Source organism: Heterodontus francisci, chromosome 15, assembly GCF_036365525.1.
Source record: "Heterodontus francisci isolate sHetFra1 chromosome 15, sHetFra1.hap1, whole genome shotgun sequence".
NCBI lineage: Eukaryota > Metazoa > Chordata > Chondrichthyes > Heterodontiformes > Heterodontidae > Heterodontus > Heterodontus francisci.
In genome coordinates this window covers 52613700-52632513 of record NC_090385.1, presented here as the reverse complement: position 1 = coordinate 52632513, position 18814 = coordinate 52613700, and the positions used below count along the sequence as shown (strand labels likewise).

At 42.2% G+C, this 18814-nt stretch overlaps 1 protein-coding gene across 5 annotated transcripts in view; it reads right to left on the bottom strand.

The window, feature by feature from the left end:
* The window catches only part of LOC137377653 (H(+)/Cl(-) exchange transporter 5), a 125664-nt gene that overhangs the window by 40004 nt on the left and 66846 nt on the right, over nucleotides 1-18814 (bottom strand). For all 5 annotated transcript variants that reach the window (XM_068047544.1, XM_068047545.1, XM_068047548.1 and 2 more), the window contains one exon: nucleotides 13414-13565. In XM_068047544.1, the coding sequence (XP_067903645.1) occupies nucleotides 13414-13565 (152 nt within the window). The remainder of the gene's footprint in view (nucleotides 1-13413; nucleotides 13566-18814) is intronic.

The following is an 18814-nucleotide window of genomic DNA, read 5'->3' as shown; positions in this document are numbered from 1 at the left end:
GGAATTTGAATTCAATTAATAAATATGGAATTAAAAAGCGAGTCTAGTGGTGACCATGAAACCATTGTTGATTGTTGTAAAAACTCATCTGGTTCACTGTCCTTTAGGGAAGAAAATCTGCCATCCTTACCTGGTCTGGCCTGCATGTGACTCCAGACCCACAGCAATGTGGTTGACTCTTAAATGCCTTCTGAAATGATCTAGCGAGCCACCCAGTTCTCAAGGCCAATTAGGGCCTAGCCAGTGATGCCCACATCCCACGAACAGGAAAAAAACCCACATAATTAAAGCTTTTCATTCAAATATCAAAAATTCTAATTGCTAATTTTATGTAAAAATATTGTGAATATGAAGGACAACTTCTGATTTTATGTTGCTTGTGTCATTAAGTTAAATTTGCAGCACTTGACTCAAACAGGGCATTTCTGAATCCACCAATTATCCTCTTTCTGTGGGACTCAATTCCTCCTCAGGCTAGAGACTGGAAACTCAGAATTCTAAGATTTATAATTTACTACTACAATAGAGTTCAATGCATTGGGTCTCCATAAACAATGGATTCTTGAACTATTTACTTGTCTGTCAGTTACAACAAATTTATATTTGTTATTGACTAATATTTGGAAGAGAATAAACTTTCATGTGAAAGGAAGTATGAATGAGATGAGGCCTTTCAGGTCATCTAGCTCACTACCACTACCAGGTCACCCAGTCACACAATTTTCTTCAACTTCTGCTCTGTGGCACCAAAATGTTATTTTTTTAACTCCCTGTTGAATCAATAAAAGTACCTACCAGATAGGTTGAATTCCATAATGCTCAAGATATTTTGATATGGTATTTACATGACAATTATAATACCAAAATAACAATGGCCCAGAATTTATGGCAGTAATAATGGTGAGCTGTCAGCACTTGCTGTTATTTCTAGTTAAAACTGATGGAAATTTCTGGCATCTGCACATGCGCAGTTAAATGTGGAAATCCAAAAGTTTCTGTCAGCAATACGCTGCTTTTTTTAAAATTCATTTATGGGATGTGGGTGTCACTGGCCAGGCCAGCATTTATTGCCCATCCCGAATTGCCATTGAGAAGGTGGTGGTGAGCTGCCTTCTTGAACCGCTGCAGTCCATTTGGGGTAGGTATACCCACAGTGCTGTTACGAAGGGAGTTCCAGGATTTTGACCCAGCGACAGTGAAGGAACGGCGATACAGTTCCAAGTCAGGATGGTGTGTGACTTGGAGGGGAACTTGCAGATGGTGGTGTTCCCATGTATTTGCTGCCCTTGTCCTTCTAGTTGGTAGAGGTCACGGGTTTGGAAGGTGCTAAGGAGCCTTGGTGCATTGCTGCAGTGCATCTTGTAGATGGTACACACTGCTGCCAGAGTGCGTCAGTGGTGGAGGGAGTGAATGTTTGTAGATGGGGTGCCAATCAAGCGGGCTGCTTTGTCCTGGATGGTGTCGAGCTTCTTGAGTGTTGTTGGAGCTGCACCCATCCAGGCAAGTGGAGAGTATTCCATCACACTCCTGACTTGTGCCTTGTAGATGGTGGACAGGGTCTGGGGAGTCAGGAGGTGAGTTACTCGCCTCAGGATTCCTAGCCTCTAACCTGCTCTTGTAGTCACGGTATTTATATGGCTACTCCAGTTCAGTTTCTGGTCAATGGTAGCCCCTAGGATGTTGATAGTGGGGGATTCAGCGATGGTAATGCCGTTGAATGTCAAGGGGAGATGGTTAGATTCTCTCTTGTTGGAGATGGTCATTGCCTGGCACTTAAGTGGCAAGTAACATTCGCGCCACACATCAGCCCAAGCCTGGATATTGTCTTGCAGCATTTCTACACAGACTGCTTCAGTATCTGAGGAGTCACGAATGGTGCTGAACATTGTGCAATCATCAGCGAATATCCCCACTTCTGACCTTATGATTGAAGGAAGGTCATTGATGAAGCAGCTGAAGATGGTTGGGCCTAGGACACTACCCTGAGGAACTCCTGCAGTGATGTCCTGAGCTCAGATGATTGACCTCCAACAACCACAACCATCTTCCTTTGAGCTAGATATGATTCCAGCCAGCGGAGTATTTTCCCCCTGATTCCCATTGACCTCAATTTTGCTTCTCCACAGGGTGTGTTGTTGGAATTCACCAATGGAATTACATATTTGACGTGAACTTAAACGAATTACACACTATTCTTATTCTAAAAACCGATGAATAATTTAAACCATGATCAATCAGGGGTGACAGTTTTAAAAGGCATGCTAAGTCAATTACCACCTCTTTGGCCCTAAAAATGTAATTTTACCAGGGTGAAGTCTCATTCCTTCATTAGAAAATTAAAATGTGAAAGATTTTAAAAAATATATATTTTTTTAAAAGTTTGTGTTTTGCTACTTAAGTTTCTCCATAATTCTATATGTATGTTCCAATATTTATTTCGCTTTCTGTACAATGATTTAAATGTAATCCATATTTCCTGCTTTGTCTTCTGTGAGGATTCTTTAATCTTGATTGGTTGATCAGTTTCCTTTCTGCCTGCCCTGTTCAGAGACCCAATAGAGCCATGATAGAAGGCACCAAATTCATACTGACATTGGAAAAGAGGAAGTCTGTGCTCTACGGCTCACTAAAGCTTGTGGGCAGCTTTTCTCGAGATGAACAGCAAGCACCGTTCCTTCACCACTGAGTCAAAATCTGAATCACTGGTTTTCCAGCTACACCTGTCTAAAGTAAGCAGTTTGACTATGAGTCCTGGCTTCATCAAGCTTTCAGTCTGATAAGCTGGGTCACTTCTATGTGCCTTGCTAATGCCAGAGAATTCAAAGTTAAAGATGGTGCAGAAGCTTCAACATATTTGGTCTGCTCGTTTTCCCCCACTATTGCGAAATGATTGTGAAAGCACGCAACATGCTATGCTCACTAGGATTCTCTGGCAATCTGTGCCTGCACTTATTGGGAAGCTAATGACTTAAAACGTAAATTCAGAATTTGTTTCTTAGTTACTAACTGGCAGGGAAAGTTAATATTAAATAAAACTTACTGGAATTAATATCTTACTATGTCCCCAATGAGGATAAAATTAATCAAATCTTGAGCATATATGGAGAGCATGGCGGAGGGGGTGGAATTGTTACACAATGCTTTAATTTTATATAAGAATCACTCAATTATGAACAACTTTGCCTATTACAATATGGTTCTTCTTACAATGTCTTTGGCCTCCTTATCTCGAGAGACAATGGATACGTGCCTGGAGGTGGTCAGTGGTTTGTGAAGCAGCGCCTGGAGTGGCTATAAAGGCCAATTCTAGAGTGACAGGCTCTTCCACAGGTGCTGCAGAGAAATTTGTTTGTCGGGGCTGTTGCACAGTTGGCTCTCCCCTTGCGCCTCTGTCTTTTTTCCTGCCAACTACTAAGTCTCTTCGACTCGCCACATTTTAGCCCCGTCTTTATGGCTGCCCACCAGCCATATATTACTTAAAAGTAGATAATTTAAAATGTACTGCATAGCTCGAAAAGCCATTCTGTAGCAGACAATCATCAGAACCTTGGGTATTGGACTGGAATTTTAATAGCGCCTCTGTCTCAATTTTCATATTTCCATTTGTTTAGCCACGTCAGCTATCCGAAGGATAGTTAACTGTTTATATAGAGATGGCAAAAGAACACTAAAAAAATTTACATAAAGACACTGCTAACCACTGACATTTCATGGCATTTCAAAGGCAGAAATAAGCTTGCAAATAATGTGGGTTTGGCCCTTTAGATGTTCAGTACTATTTTGTTTTTACAATATCTATTTTTCCAATTCTTTTCAACCTTGGTGATGTGCAGTAATGTAGGTCTTTGTCCTTCAATTAAAAAGATTGCCACGGATTGATAAGATGCATACAACCATCCACACCTAGGAGGAGGCAACTAGTTGTGGGCCTCGCTAAATAGTACTCAAAACGTTTGTTCCACTTTAGATTTTGTGGATTTATGTATCTGGTTATATTAATGGTTGGCTGACATTTTGGGGTTGGTCAGAAATATTACCAGCCACAGTTTTAATTGGAAACAATAATATTAAGAGGTTAACTTTGAAGTCCATTGTTCTAAACAAATAACCAGGTAAAAACATGACACCAGAAGATCACTCCCCAAATCAGTGGAAGGACCACACATTTTGTGGCAGCAGAAAGCGTCTAAAGATATTGGGATCAATGGCACTTGCTAAGTACAGGGTAAGCGTATCTTTCCATTTGTCGGCAGAGCAACATGGTCAGAGACGTAGAACATGCTTTCTCCAAGAAATCTTAATTTATTTTTACTGCATTATTTAATTCTATCAACACAGGATGTGAGAATTCAAGACATTTTTCATAAACTATGTTCAGAGCACCTAATTTTATGGATGTGTTTAAAGATTGTGCAATACTGAGTCAACTTTAATTCGTGTAGGTAGAAGCTAAAGTCTACCTTTACATGGTTTCTTGTACTTGATGCAAATGGAATTTTGGCATTTACTGCTAAAGGAATAGAATGTAAAAGTAGGGAAGTGTTGCTGCAACTGTACAAGGCATTAGTGAGACCGCACCTGGAGTACTGAGTACAATTTTGGTACCCTTACTTGAGGAGGGACGTAGTTGCATTGGAGGCAGTTCAGAGGAGGTTCACTAGATTGATTCCAGGGAAGAGGGCTTTGTCTTATGAAGAGAGATTGAGCAGTTTAGGCCTTTACTCTCTGGAGTTTAGAAGAATGAGAGGAGTTTTTAGTTTTAGTTTTAGAGATACAGCACTGAAACAGGCCCTTCGGCCCACCGAGTCTGTGCCGACCATCAACCACCCATTTATACTAATCCTACACTAAGCCCATAATCCCCACCTGTCCCTATATTTCCCTACCACCTACCTATACTAGGGGCAATTTATAATGGCCAATTTACCTATCAACCAGCAAGTCTTTGGCATGTGGGAGGAAACCGGAGCACCCGAAGGAAACCCACGCAGACACAGGGAGAACTTGCAAACTCCGCACAGGCAGTACCCAGAATCGAACCCGGGTCCCTGGAGCTGTGAGGCTGCGGTGCTAACCACTGCGCCACTGTGCCGCCCCTATCTAATTGAGGTGTATAAGATGATTAAGGGGATTGACAACACAGACGTAGAGAGGATGTTTCCTCTGGTGGGGCAATCTAGAACGAGGGGTCATAGTTTTAGGATAAGGGGTAGCTGATTTAAAATAGAGATGAGGAGAAATTACTTCTCTCAAAAGGGTCGTGCGTCTGTGAAATTCACTATCCCAGAGTGCGGTGGATGACGCGACGTTGAATAATTTTAAGGAGGAGACAGACAGATTGAAGCATCAACTTCAGTACTTAGATGAGCAAGGAGGTCAGTAGGGGCAGCATTGTTAGCTACCATGTCCGAGAGATCTCTTAGATCTCTTGCTTGGGGGTGGGGGGGTGGGGCGGTGGGTGTAGGGGTGGGGGGGTGTTGTCAGCAGGGTGCTAGAATCCTCAGTCAGCCTTTGTGACTTCGCAGTTAGTTCTTTCAAGCTGGGCTATCCTCCTCAGTTCTAAAAGTATCGGAGAGTCACAAATAAGTTGTAAAATTAATTCTACTAAGGAAAAATCAGGATATGTCTGAGGAGTCCACAAAACTGCAACTTCCAACTGAAGGAAGAGTGAAATACTGCATGCAACTCACCGCACTCCTATTGACAAAAATAGTGCTGCCATCTATGATCTTTAAAAATTCTCACAAATTCACTGGTGAGTGAGAGGGATCAAATGGCAGCGACCCCCCCTCCTCCGCACCCCCATACAACCAAGGCAAATAAGATCAAGAAATGGGCTGGATTTTATCGACTGGCTACAGGTTGGATAGCCTTGTGTTAGCACATTAAAATGTTTTCTGATCTACCTTTGTGACTTCAGGTATCTATTACATTCTCAGTAGCAACACTTTGCACTCAATGATCCTTTAAACATTATATCCAGGAATAGTTAGAATCCATAATAATTAACTTTCAGGTTCCAAGAAAAAGGATATGACAAAGTTTCGAACTTTGCTCATAATAATTATAACATACAAAATTCATAGGACAGAGCATTTTATTTACTACCCAGTGTTACCAATTCAAAGGTCAATGTGAGTTTTTCCCTGAATGGACCAATTGACCCAAATGGTGCAATATCATTGGAAACAGGTGTTTTCAAATAATGGGACTCATCAGGAATGAATAACTATTCATAAATATTACACTATATTTTAACTAACATTTTCTCCACCTCTTCAGATGTCCTTGCACAATGTCCCATTCTGGTTTAATGGAGGCAAGTTATGTACTTCCAGGTCTTTAGTCTACAGAGATGTGCTCGAGCAGTCTGAGCTGACTGATGATCTAACCTCCCTATCTGCGAGGGAGGCGATTCTCACTGTGTAGGTCAGTCACTATGATCAAAGATTGGAGCACAAAATGGCATACTCTGCTTAACCCAGTGGCATGCACATGTGTGGGTGTCGCACATGTGCAACTGGCTGCCATCTTTGTAGTTGTAAAGTACTTTGGAATATCCTGAGGACATCATAAGATGTAATATAACTTCAAATTGTGTCTTTTACAATGTAACCATCAATAAACTTTATATACATGTCACATTCTTTTCAGTATGCAAACCTCTAGCAAATTATTTCTGCAACCAAGAACTTACTCTCCTGTTATAGGTAAAAACATTTACAAGTTATCTCTGTGGACATAACATTTTCAGGGAGCAGAGTGCAAAATGGACAACTGGGGTAGATCAAGGGGGATAAGAACAAGAAACGCTGGAAATACTCAGCAAGTCTGGCAGCATCTGTGGAGAGAGACGCAGAGTTAACGTTTCAGGTCAGTGACCCTTCTTCAGAACAGAACCCAGTTCCGAAGAAGGATCACTGACCTGAAACGTTAACTCTGCTTCTCTCTCCACAGATGCTGCCAAACCTGAGTATTTCCAGAGTTTCTTGGTTTTATTTCAGATTTCCAGCATCCGCAGTATTTCGCTTTTGTTTTAGATCAAGGAGGATTTCTTTTAAAGTGTGTACAATCAACATCATTATTGGCAGCATTTCTGTATGCTACTCAAATCCTCTGACAAGTCCAATTAAATGCTGTCCCTTTTAGTCCTCCTCCACAGCATCATATAATCTACAACACAGAAACAGGCTACTCAGCCCAATTGGTCTATGCTATTGTTTGTACTCCACATGAGCTTCCTCTCACTTTACTTTCCTATTCTCTCACTGCACCATTATCCCTCTATGCCCTTCTCCCTCATGTATACATCAAGCCTCCCCATAAATATAGAAATGCAATTTGTTTCAACCATTTCACATGGTAACAAGTTCCACATTCTCACCCACTCTGTGTAAATAAATTCCTCTTGAATTCTTTATTTCTCTCTTAATGGCTACCATACAGTTATTCTACCTTGCTCTGAACTCACCGATAAGAGGAAGGTAGTTTCTCCATATCCACTCTATCGAATCTATCCAGAATTTTGAAGACCTCTACCAGATCTCCTCTTTGTCTTCCCTTTTCTCTCAACCTGCCATATCTTTCCTGATAGAAGCATCTTTTCAATTCTTGTAAATATTTTGTGCACTTTCTTGAGTGCTTCAATATCTTTTTTGTACTATGGTGACCAGAATTATGCACAGTACTCAAAGTGTGGTCTAACGAAGGTTCTGTATAAAATTAACCTTATCTCCCTGCCTTTGTATTCTATTCCTCTAAAAATGAATCCTATACTTTGTTTGCACTCTTTATGGCCTTAAATGCCTTTTCTGCTGCTTTTAGCAATGTATCTTGTCATGAAGACCCCACCTGCCAAGAATGAGGCATATTAATTTCATCATATGAACATAAATCTGGAATTAAAAAACTAGTCTAATGATGGCCATGAAACCATTGTCGGTTGTTGTAAAAACCCATCTGGTTCACTAATGTCCTTTAGGGAAGGAAATCTGCTGTCCTTACCTGGTCTGGCCTACATGTGACTCCAGACCCACAGCAATGTGGTTGACTCTTACATGCCCTCTGAAATGGCCTAGCAAGCCACTCAACTGTATCTAACCGCTACGAAGTCAATAAAAAAAGGAACGACCTAGGCACCAGAAACGACAACGGCAAAGCCAGCGCTGTCGACCCTGCAAAGTCCTGCTTACTAACATCTGGGGGCTTGTGCCAAAGTTGGGAGAGCTGTCCTAAAGACTAGTCAAGCAACAGCCTGACACAGTCCTACTCAGAGAATCATAACTGACAGACAATGTTCCAGACACTGCCATCACCATCCCCATGTATGTCCTGTCCCACAGGCAGGACAGACCCACCAGAGGTGGTGATACAGTGGTATACAGTCGGGAGGGAGTTGCCCTGGGACTTTGCAACATCGACTCTGGACCCCATGAAGTCTCATGGCATCAGATCAAACATGGACAAGGAAACCTCCTGCTGATTACCACCCTTCCTCAGCTGATGAGTCAGTACACCTCCGTGTTGAACAGCACTTGGAGGAATCACTGAGGGTGGTGAGGGCACAGAATGTACTATGGGTGGGGGACTTCAATGTCCATCACCAAGAGTGGCTCGGTAGCACCACTACTGACCGAGCAAGCTGAGTCCGAAAGGACATATCTGCTAGACTGGGTATGTGGCAAGTTGTGAGGGAACCAACAAGAGGGGAAAACATACGTGACCTCATCCTCACCAATCTGCCTGCCGCAGATGTATCTGTCCTGGACAGTATTGGTAGGAGAGACCACCGCACAGTCCTTGTGGAGACGAAGTCCCGCCTTCACATTGAGGATACCCTCCATCGTGTTGTGTGGCACGACCACCGTGCTGAATGGGATAGATTTCGAACAGATCTGGCAATGCAAAACTGGGCATCCATGAGGCGCTTTGGGTCATCAGCAGCAGCAGAATTGTTCTCAATCACAATCTGTAACCTCATGGCCCGGCATATCCCCCACTCTACCATTACCATCAAGCCAAGAGACCAACCCTGGTTCAATGAAGAGTGCAGGAGGGCATGCTGGGAGTAGCAACAGGCGTACCTCAAAATGAGGTGTCAACCAGGTGAAGCTACAACACAGGACTATCTGCATGCCAAACTGCTTAAGCAGCATGCGATAGACAGAGCTAAGCGATCCCATAACCAAAGGATCAGATCTAAGCTCTGCAGTCCTGCCACATCCAGCCATGAATGGTGGTGGACGATTAAACAACTAACTGGAGGAGGTGGCTCCACAAATATCCCCATCCTCAATGATGGGGGAGCCCAGCACATCAGTGCGAAAGATAAGGCTGAAGCATTTGCAACAATCTTCAGCCAGAAGTGCCGAGTTGATGATTCATCTCGGCCTCCTCCTGAAGTCCCTAGCATCACAGATGCCAAGCTTCAGCCAATTCAATTCACTCCACGTGATATCAAGAAACGACTGAAGGAACTGGATACTGTAAAGGCTATGGGCCCTGACAATATTCCGACAATAGTACTGAAGACCTGTGCTCCAGAACTTGCCCCACCCCTGGCCAAGTTGTTCCAGTACAGCTACAACACTGGCATCTACCCTGCAATGTGGAAAATTGCCCAGGTATGTCCTGTACACTAAAAGCAGGACAAGTCCAACCCGGCCAATTACTGCCCCATCAGCCTACTGCACTCATGAGCTGCACTCATCCAGGCAAGTGATGAGTATTCCACCTGACTTGTGCCTTGTAGATGGTGGACGGGCTTTGAGGAGTCAGGAGGTGAGTTACTCGCTGTAGAATTCCCAGCCTCTGACCTGCTCTTGTGGCCACAGCATTTATATGGCTGATCCAATTATGTTTCGGGCCAATGATAACCCCCAGGATGTTAGTGGAGGATTCAGCAATGGTAATGCCGTTGAACGTCAAGGGAAGATGGTTAGATTCTCTTTTATTATGGATGATCATTGCCTGGCACTTGTATGGCACAGATGTTACTTGCCACTTATCAGCCCAAGTCTGGATGTTGTCCAGGTCTTGCTACACGTGGCCAAGACTGCTTCTGTATCTCAGGAGTTTTTCTGGGTTGGAATTCAAAGAAATGAAGTGCAGCAAATGCAATAAATTGATTGTGTCCTGAGTTACAAATCTCAAAAACCTGACAAAGAGCCATAGCTTTTATATATATTTTGGTATGTTACAGTATCACACTCATGCAAGGAGAAGTTATGAACTATATAATGAACTTATGAAACAAACCTAAACAGACTTGAAGCACACCAATGCAGCCCGGATTCAATGTGACCAATCAGGAGAAAGGATTGCGGCACAGCGTTCTCAAACAATTAGTGTTGGTTAATTCAGTTATTAGCTCAAAATTGAGGATTCCAGCTATTCCAGTGAAGAGGAAGGATCCTGCCTAAGATCACTATCTTAGCCAGAGACTGGAGTTGGCCTTGAACTCAGAACCTGAGAAATCACACTGGGACTGAGCCATTGACCTTTGGCTGGAATATAACAAAAGCAGTCTGCAACAGCACGTCTGTCTTCCTGAACCTCCCAAGTCTTTCTTCAGTGAACAAGGGAAAAGATTACACCCCGCACGGTTTCAAGTCTTCACCCTGGGGAAAAGCAAGTTTAACAGAGAACTCTTCACAAATCATTAGACCCAACGCATTTAACTTTAGAATCTCTCTTTTCTTGAGCATGTGTCTGTCTATACATGTGAGCATGGGTGTGAGCTGCCATTTGTCTGTTCTTGATAATTAAAGCACTCAAGGGTTAAAACACTTTTTTAAAAGATTGCTGTCTTCGGTCAATCGAGAGGTGGAAAGGGGGAACCATCCCCATCATCTCTTATCTGTCTGTAACAACAGTGAGAATATCATAAACAACTAACACAAGTACACCAGGTAAACATTTTTAAAATGTGGCCCATCAATGGGATATTTTACATGCTCAGTTTCCAAAAATATTTACTTGAAAACTGGGTTTTCTCCCTAATCCTCTTTCCATCTAGTTTTTTCCCTACCATTCCTTCCCTTTCTCCAACACTTGCATGTGTCAGCTCTCACAATCTATGTCTTCCATTCCTTTGCTGCTCCCTCAAATGGAATTACTAGCAGCTATTCTTTATCATAGAAAAGGAGCATACTGCGGGTGATACTTGCACCACCACAACCATAAGCTTTCAGTGCATTACAAGCTTCTGGAGCAGAAAACAATTCATACAGTTTTAGACTTACACTCCAGAGGCCAGTAACACGTTGAAGGTTATGCTTACGGTGGCATCAGTATTGCTCCTGGTTTGCTCTTTGTTTCTAGGAATATTAACACCCAGTCCTGCTCTTTTTTGAGCCAGGTGTCCATTATCGACACGACATCATATTTCTATGTGGCTATCTGTGGCTGCAGCTCACCAACCTTATTTACCATGCTTTGTGTGTTTAAACACAGGCACTGGAAATCTAATTTAGCCCTCACTGCATTCTCTCTTCTCTGATGCCATCTAAAACCTTACTATTTCTTACTCCAATGCTACCCTTACAATATGGAATGTACTAAAAATATCTTAGCCATTTAATTTTACATGGATGTTTGATCTCTCTGTAATTTCCAATCCTTTCATCCCTAGATAGATTATTTTGCATCATCTGATATATCAAATGGTCATTGGAAATATGTGTGTTACTCCTGCCTCCTCATTGCTAATGGGATATTCACTTGTGTGATAAGCTCTCTGATAGACAATATTTACCCTGAAAGAAAACAAGGAGAAAAGGCACCTTATATCTTGCAAGAAAAGGGGCAATACATACACGAACACAAAACTAGGTGAGTAATAGGCTGAACAGCTCAAAAAGCACAGCCTCACATAAATACCCAAAACTGAAAGAGATTTTATGACACAAAGTAAATATTTTGAAGCCACAACGTTCTCTTGGTCACCTACTAAAATAAATCACATTATCAATACTTTTCAAATCACAATTCAATTGCCTGCTATCCAGTGTCATCTGCATTGATATTCCCCACTAGCACCAATAGAAACAGTATGTAAACAATATACTCCCAGATATAATACAGCAGTGATGAATTGTATTCCGTATGTAAGTCACATACAAGATGCTTCTTGACCACAAAACTATCTAATTTCTGTGTTGAACCAAAATCTTTTAGCATTTTCCTGATGGCCAGTTGTTAAAGGTAGCATGTAATGTGATTCATACAAACAAGGAAGTTGTCAGATTTCAGCCTCAGCCAGTCCGTTTAGCAGATCTTAGCCAAGTAGCAGTTGCAGCAGGACCGCTGACCTCAGCAAACCTGAGGCACTGAAGGAGGAAATCATGAGGTCTTGTTCCTGCCTGCTACCCACTGACCCCTTTGGAAAGTGAATGCTAGTTAAGGAGATCATCAGACTTGGCTTCGATTCCCCTATGGTCAAATAGCCGAATGGAACGCATTGTCTAAGCTCACAGAATGAATGGCCAGTTTGACAAGGTATCGCCTGACCTGTGGATCTTTATCCCAATAGGAGACAGCATCTTTGACATGGTGGGCTAGGGGGAAAGGAGGGAAGGGGAAAAAAATATAGAAAATAATTTTCAAAAAGTTACCTCCAATGCAAAATATTGTTACATTGCAAAGTAACTGAACTAATATAGCTCACACTTTGCATTCCATACACCTGAATTCCTTAACATTCACATTACATATAACTTGGACTGGAACAGGAACATATACCATTGCAATACAGTCGCTAAGAGCCAAGTGTGTTGTATTTCAGAGATAAAGGAAATAGGAAATGCTTGAACAGAATATCAACCTGCACCTTCTAGAGATTGATTACAATGCACTAAATGGCAGAGGTCTGGAAGCATGATATCTTCTGACTGGGACGAACCTAAAAAATGGAAAAGCAAAGAAAGCGGATTTTTTTTTTTAAAAATAGGTAAAATGTAATTTAAATAGGCAGAGTCAAGTGGGTATACAACAAGGGATAGCATTACTAACAGATTCTCTTATAAAGAGGTGCATTTTGTTCAAGTGCTCCATATTAAAGGCCTGCTACCTGACCTGAACCCGACAACGTGTCGGGTTCGGGTCGGTTGGGTCGCACTTCCGGGTCCGGCATTCAGGCTCGGGTCGGGTCAGGCCAGATCAGACACGCTCTATCGCCACCTCAGGTAAGTAACTCTAATGTGAATTTACTTTTTGGACTTTAAAGGTGGTTTTGTTACAGTTTTTTTAAGCTTGTGCAGGTAAGGAACAAAGTGAAAAACGGAAGGTAAGTTATCTGATGGTCGGGTCGGGTGTGGGAAAAAAATGGAAGGACTCGGGCCGGGTCGTGCCTCATTTGCAGACCCGAGCAGGCCTTTACTCCACGCGCAGATTTAAGTACCAATATTAACATACCTCTCTGTGTCGGTCTCTGTCCCTGGATTTCTCACGGACCCAGTCTATCGTATTGAAATCTTCATATGTCCCCAAACCAGGAATTGGCTCATCAAGAAAATCCATCATCTTACTTGCACCATTCATCCCTGCACCATTATAGTTTGTGTACCCTGCATGAGGGGATAAAAAATAAAGTATGTACCATTAAATATTAGCACATGAAGTTTAATGAATTAAAAGAAACCATTCATTTAAAGGACAGGGACTGCATTTCACAGCCGGGCCAAGCCACTACTCTGGGCTGGCTAGTTTCATTATGCTGAGTCACCAGCATACATTAATCTGCACTATTTATAGAGTATGTGGTAAAAAGTTTACAAGGCTGCAGAGGCAAGATACAAAAAACACACCTTGCAAATGCACAGTAATACAAGCAGATGAACTATGGGCAAGATTAACTGATTTCCAGATCAAGGCAGGTTGCCAAGATACACTTTGTACATTACAGACGGATGAAAAACCGCAAACAGAAACTATCCACAAAACAGGAATGCCAGTAATTTAATCAAAGTGGCTACAAATGAAAAACGTTCCCGCAAGTTTAGATTTCTTTGATACCTTAAATGATAGGTTCCTTCAATCAGTTCCTGTTTGCTAAGGGGTTGGCGGGGGGGCGGATTCTAGTGAAAGTAGTCTTTATAAGACTACACGTATTTATCTTGACTACAGAGGTTATATTCCACCTAAAGATTTGATATAACAAGCATGGGATCTCAACATATCCATAATAGATTATGGATATTTTCCATGCATAACACCACACACATACTTAAGAACCATTCACTTTAACCTGTTCTGTCTACACAATATTATGAGAGAGGGCATGAAATCTTTTTGTGGAGTCAGAGGATATAACTGAGGTACTGAATGAGTATGTTGCATCTGTCTTTACAAAAAAGGATGAAGTTAATGTCGCAGTAGAGGAGGGAGGAGTAGAGATATTGGATAGGATTAAAAATAGGTGGATAGGAGGCATTAAATAGGTAGGCATCACTCAAAGTCAATAAGTCACCCGGTCCAGATGGAATGTATCCTAGGTTGCTGAGGGAAGCTAGGGTGGAGATAGAAGCTCTGATCACAATATTTCAATCCTCCTTGAATATGGGACTGGTGTCAGAGGACCGGAGGATTGCAAATTTTACAACCCTGTTCAAAAAAGTGGAGAGGAATAAACCTGGCAACTACAGACCAATTAGTCTAATGTCAGTTACATGGATAGGTTGGAGAAGCTGGTTCTGTTCTTCTTGGAGCAGAAGATTAAGAGGAGATTTGATAGAGGTGTTCAAAATCATGAGGGATCTGGATAGAGTAGATAGGGAGAAACTGTTCCCATTGTCAGAAGGATCCAGAACCAAAGGACACCAATTTAAAGTGATTGGCAAAAGAAGCCGGAGCAACACGAAGAAAAACATTTTTACGCAGTGAGTGGTTAGGAGCTGGAATGCACTGCCTGAGACTGTGGTGGAGGCAGATTCAATTGAGGCCTTCAAAAAAGAACTGGATAATTATCTGAAGAGTAAAAATTTGCAGGGCTATGGGGAAAAGGCAAGGGACTGGGACCAGGTGAGTTGCTCTTGCAGACAGCTGGCATGGACACGATGGGCCGAATGGCCTTTGACTGTGTTGTAACCATTCTCTGATTCTGTATGTTTCATTGGTGGGAAGATTACTAGAGACATTGTCAAGGACAAATTAATCCTCACTCGGTGAAGCATGGGCTAAAATAAGGGACAGTATGGATTTGTTAAAGGCAAATTATGCCTGATTCACCCAAGTTCTTTGATAATGTGACAGAGAGTCATAGAGTCATAGAGTGATACAGCACTGAGAGGATGGATAAAGGTAGTGCACTAGATTTTGTACTTATAAACTTTCAAAAGGTATTTGATAAAGTATCGTGTAACAGACTTATTCAGAAATTAGAAGCACATGGTAAAAAAGGGATGGTGGTAACTAGGGTACTAAATTGGCAAAAGGATAGGAGACAGAGAGTAGTGGTGAACAGGTGTTTTTCTGGGGCTCTCAGAATTCAGCATATATGGAGTACAATTTCAGCGTTTGTGGATGATACAATATTGTAAATAGTAAACAGGGCAAAGCAGATTTCAAGAGGCCAGAGACGGACTAATGAAATTGACAGACACTGCAGATACAAGTGATGCACTTTGAGAGAAACAACATGGAGAGGCAGTATAATCTAAATGATACTATTTTGAGGGGGATGCAAGAGCAGAGGCACCTCGGGGTGCATATTTACAAATCCTTGAAGGTGGACAGGGATTTGATAAAGCTGTTAAGAAAGTGTAAGGGATACTTGGCTTAGTAAATAGTAGCACTGAATACTGGAACAAGGAAGTCATATTAAATCTTTACAATCAATGATTAGGCTTCAGCTGGAGTATTATGTAAAATTCTGACATTATACTTTAGGAAGGATGTCAAGGCTCAGACTGGGTACAGAGGAGGCTTACCAGAGATGAGGAGTTCAGTTATGTGGATAGATTGGAGATGCTGGGGTTGTTCTCTGTAGAACAGGGATAAGGTTAAGGGAAGACCTTATAAAGTATTCAAAATAGAGGGGAGAAACTATTTCCTCTTGCAAGTGGGGTGGTAACCAGAGGTCACAGATTTAAAATAATTGGCAAAAGAACTAGAACAGACATGAAGCTTGGTAGAATCAGATTCCATTGTAACTTTCAAAAGACAATTGGACATATATTTGAAGAGGTTTTCAGGGTTTTGGGGAAAAAGCTGTGGCGTGCGACTAAATTGCACGACTCTCAACGACAAGCAGAATGGGCCAATGGCCTTCTTCTGTGCTATATGATTGTGATTCTATAACCTTATTTTCAGAATTGAGAGACATATTCAACTAATTTTCTAATAAGGCAATATTCTCCTGAGATTTGTCACTTAATACTCTCCAGAGCAGTGATTCTGCCAAATACACTACCTGCACCAACAAACCACCCGCACCACCTCCACCCCCGCCATTCAGAATATCTTTATGTAGAAGATGATCAAAGTGCACTTTTCATAGGAGCCTTGAAAAGCATAGATCAAGGAATGCTTATGTTCTTCATAACAGAACCAGAATGCATGAATGAATATTAGCATATAATTCTTAATCCCATTATCTTCAGCTACAGCCTTAACCATACCCATTTTCCTTTCTGTGCACCCCAATAGCAGCATCTTGATCTAAGCAACACAAAACATACTTTTTTCAAACTAAAATAACAATCTGTATGGTCTTCCTTTTATCTGTTTATCATGCAACAGCACATTGATATTGTGAAGCTGCCTTGTGTGCAGAGAACTTTCACATACATATGGGGCTCTCAAACCAATAAGCTTATATTGTTGTTAGAAAATATATTTTCAGCCCTAAAATGTCCACCTGCAAGCAAGGTAAAGACAAAGCAGAATTTCTTGCAGTAAACTATGTTTGAAAAGTGTGTGATGCAAGTTGAGGAAAGAACAACTGCTATCATTGATAATCAAAACAGAAAATGCTGGAAACACTCAGCTGGTCTGGCAGTATCTGTGGCGAGAGAAACAGAGCTAATGTTTCAGGATTAATTGCATTAAATAAATGGATTTTTGTTCATGTGTGTAGGGAATGCTTCCTTCATCTGGCATCTCTTTCCCCTGGCAGCACATTTTTCTGTATTAATATTTATTTCATGACAAATTCAATTTTTTAATTCCAATTCACTCCATGTGATATCAAGAAAGGCTGAAGGCACTGGATACTGAAAAGGCACTGGATACTGAAAAGGCCCAGACAACATTCCGGCAATAGTACTGAAGACGTGTGCTCCAGAACTAGTCATGCCCCTAAACAAACTGTTCCAATACAGCAAGAACAGTGGAAATACCCGCCATGTGGAAAATTGCCCAGGTATGTCCTGTGCACAAAAAGTAGGACAAACCCAACCCGGTCAAGTCTACTCCTGATCATCAGCAAAGTGATGGAAGGGGTGGTCTACAGTGCTATCAAGCGGCACTTGCTCGGCAATAACCTGCTCACTGACGCTCAGTTTGGGTTCTGACAGGGCCACTCAGCTCCAGACCTCATTAAAGCCTTGGTCCAAAAATGGACAAAACGTTGAACTCCAGAGGTGAGGTGAGCCCTTGACATCAAAGCAGCATTTGACCGAGCATCTAGGAGCCCTAGCAAAACTGGAATCAACAGGAATCAGAGGGAAAACTCTCTGCTGGTTGGAGTCATATCCAGCACAAAGGAAGATGGTTGTGGTTGTTGGAGGTCAATCATCTCAGTCCCAGGATATCAATGCAGGAATTCCTCAGGGAAGTGTCCTAGGCCCAACCATCTTCAGATGCTTCATCAACGACCTTCCCTCCATCATAAGGTCAGATGTGGGGATGTTCGCCGATGGTTGCATAATGTTCAGCACCATTCGTGACTCCTCAGATACTGAAGCAGTCCATATCCACATGCAGCAAGACCTGGGCAACATCCAGGCTTGGGCTGATATGTGGCAAGTTACAGTCGCGCCACACAACTGCCAGGCAACGACCACCTCAAACAAGAGAGAATCCAATCATCTCCCCTTGATGTTCAGTGGCACTACCATCACTGAATTCTCCACTATCAACATCCTGGGGGTCACCATTGACCAGAAACTGAACAGGACCAGCTGCATAAATGCTGTGGATACAAGAGCAGGTCAGAGGCTGGGAATTCTGTGGTGAATAACTCACCTCTCAATGCCTGTCCACCATCTACAAGGCACAAGTCAGTAGCCTGGATGAGTGCAGTTGCAAAAACACTCAAGAAGCTCGACCCCATCCAGGACAAAGCAACCCACTTGATTGGCACCCCATTCACCACCTTCAACATTTACTCCCTCCACCATCAATGCACAGTGGCAGCAGTGTGTACCATCTACAAGATGCACTGCAGCAACTCACCAAGGTTCCTTAGACAGCACCTTCCAACCCCAAGGACAACAGCAGCAGATGCATGGGAACACCGCCACCTGCAAGTTCCCCTCTAAGCCACACACCATCCTGACTTGGAGCTATATCACTGTTCCTTCGATGTCGCTGGGTCAAAATCCTGGAACCCCCTTCCTAACAGCACTGTGTGTGTACCTACACTCCAAAGACTGCAGCGGTTCAAGAAGGCATCTCACCACCATCTCCTCAAGGGCAATTAGGGATGGGCAATAAATGCAGGCCTAGCCAGCAATGCCCAAATCCTAGAAACAAAGAATTTATTTTTAAAATTGAGAAATTAAGAATAATAATCAAGGCTCACACTGCAAGATGACACTCATGTTGAAAAGAGTAAATGAGGTGGAGTAAATCATATTTGGGCAACACCAAGCTT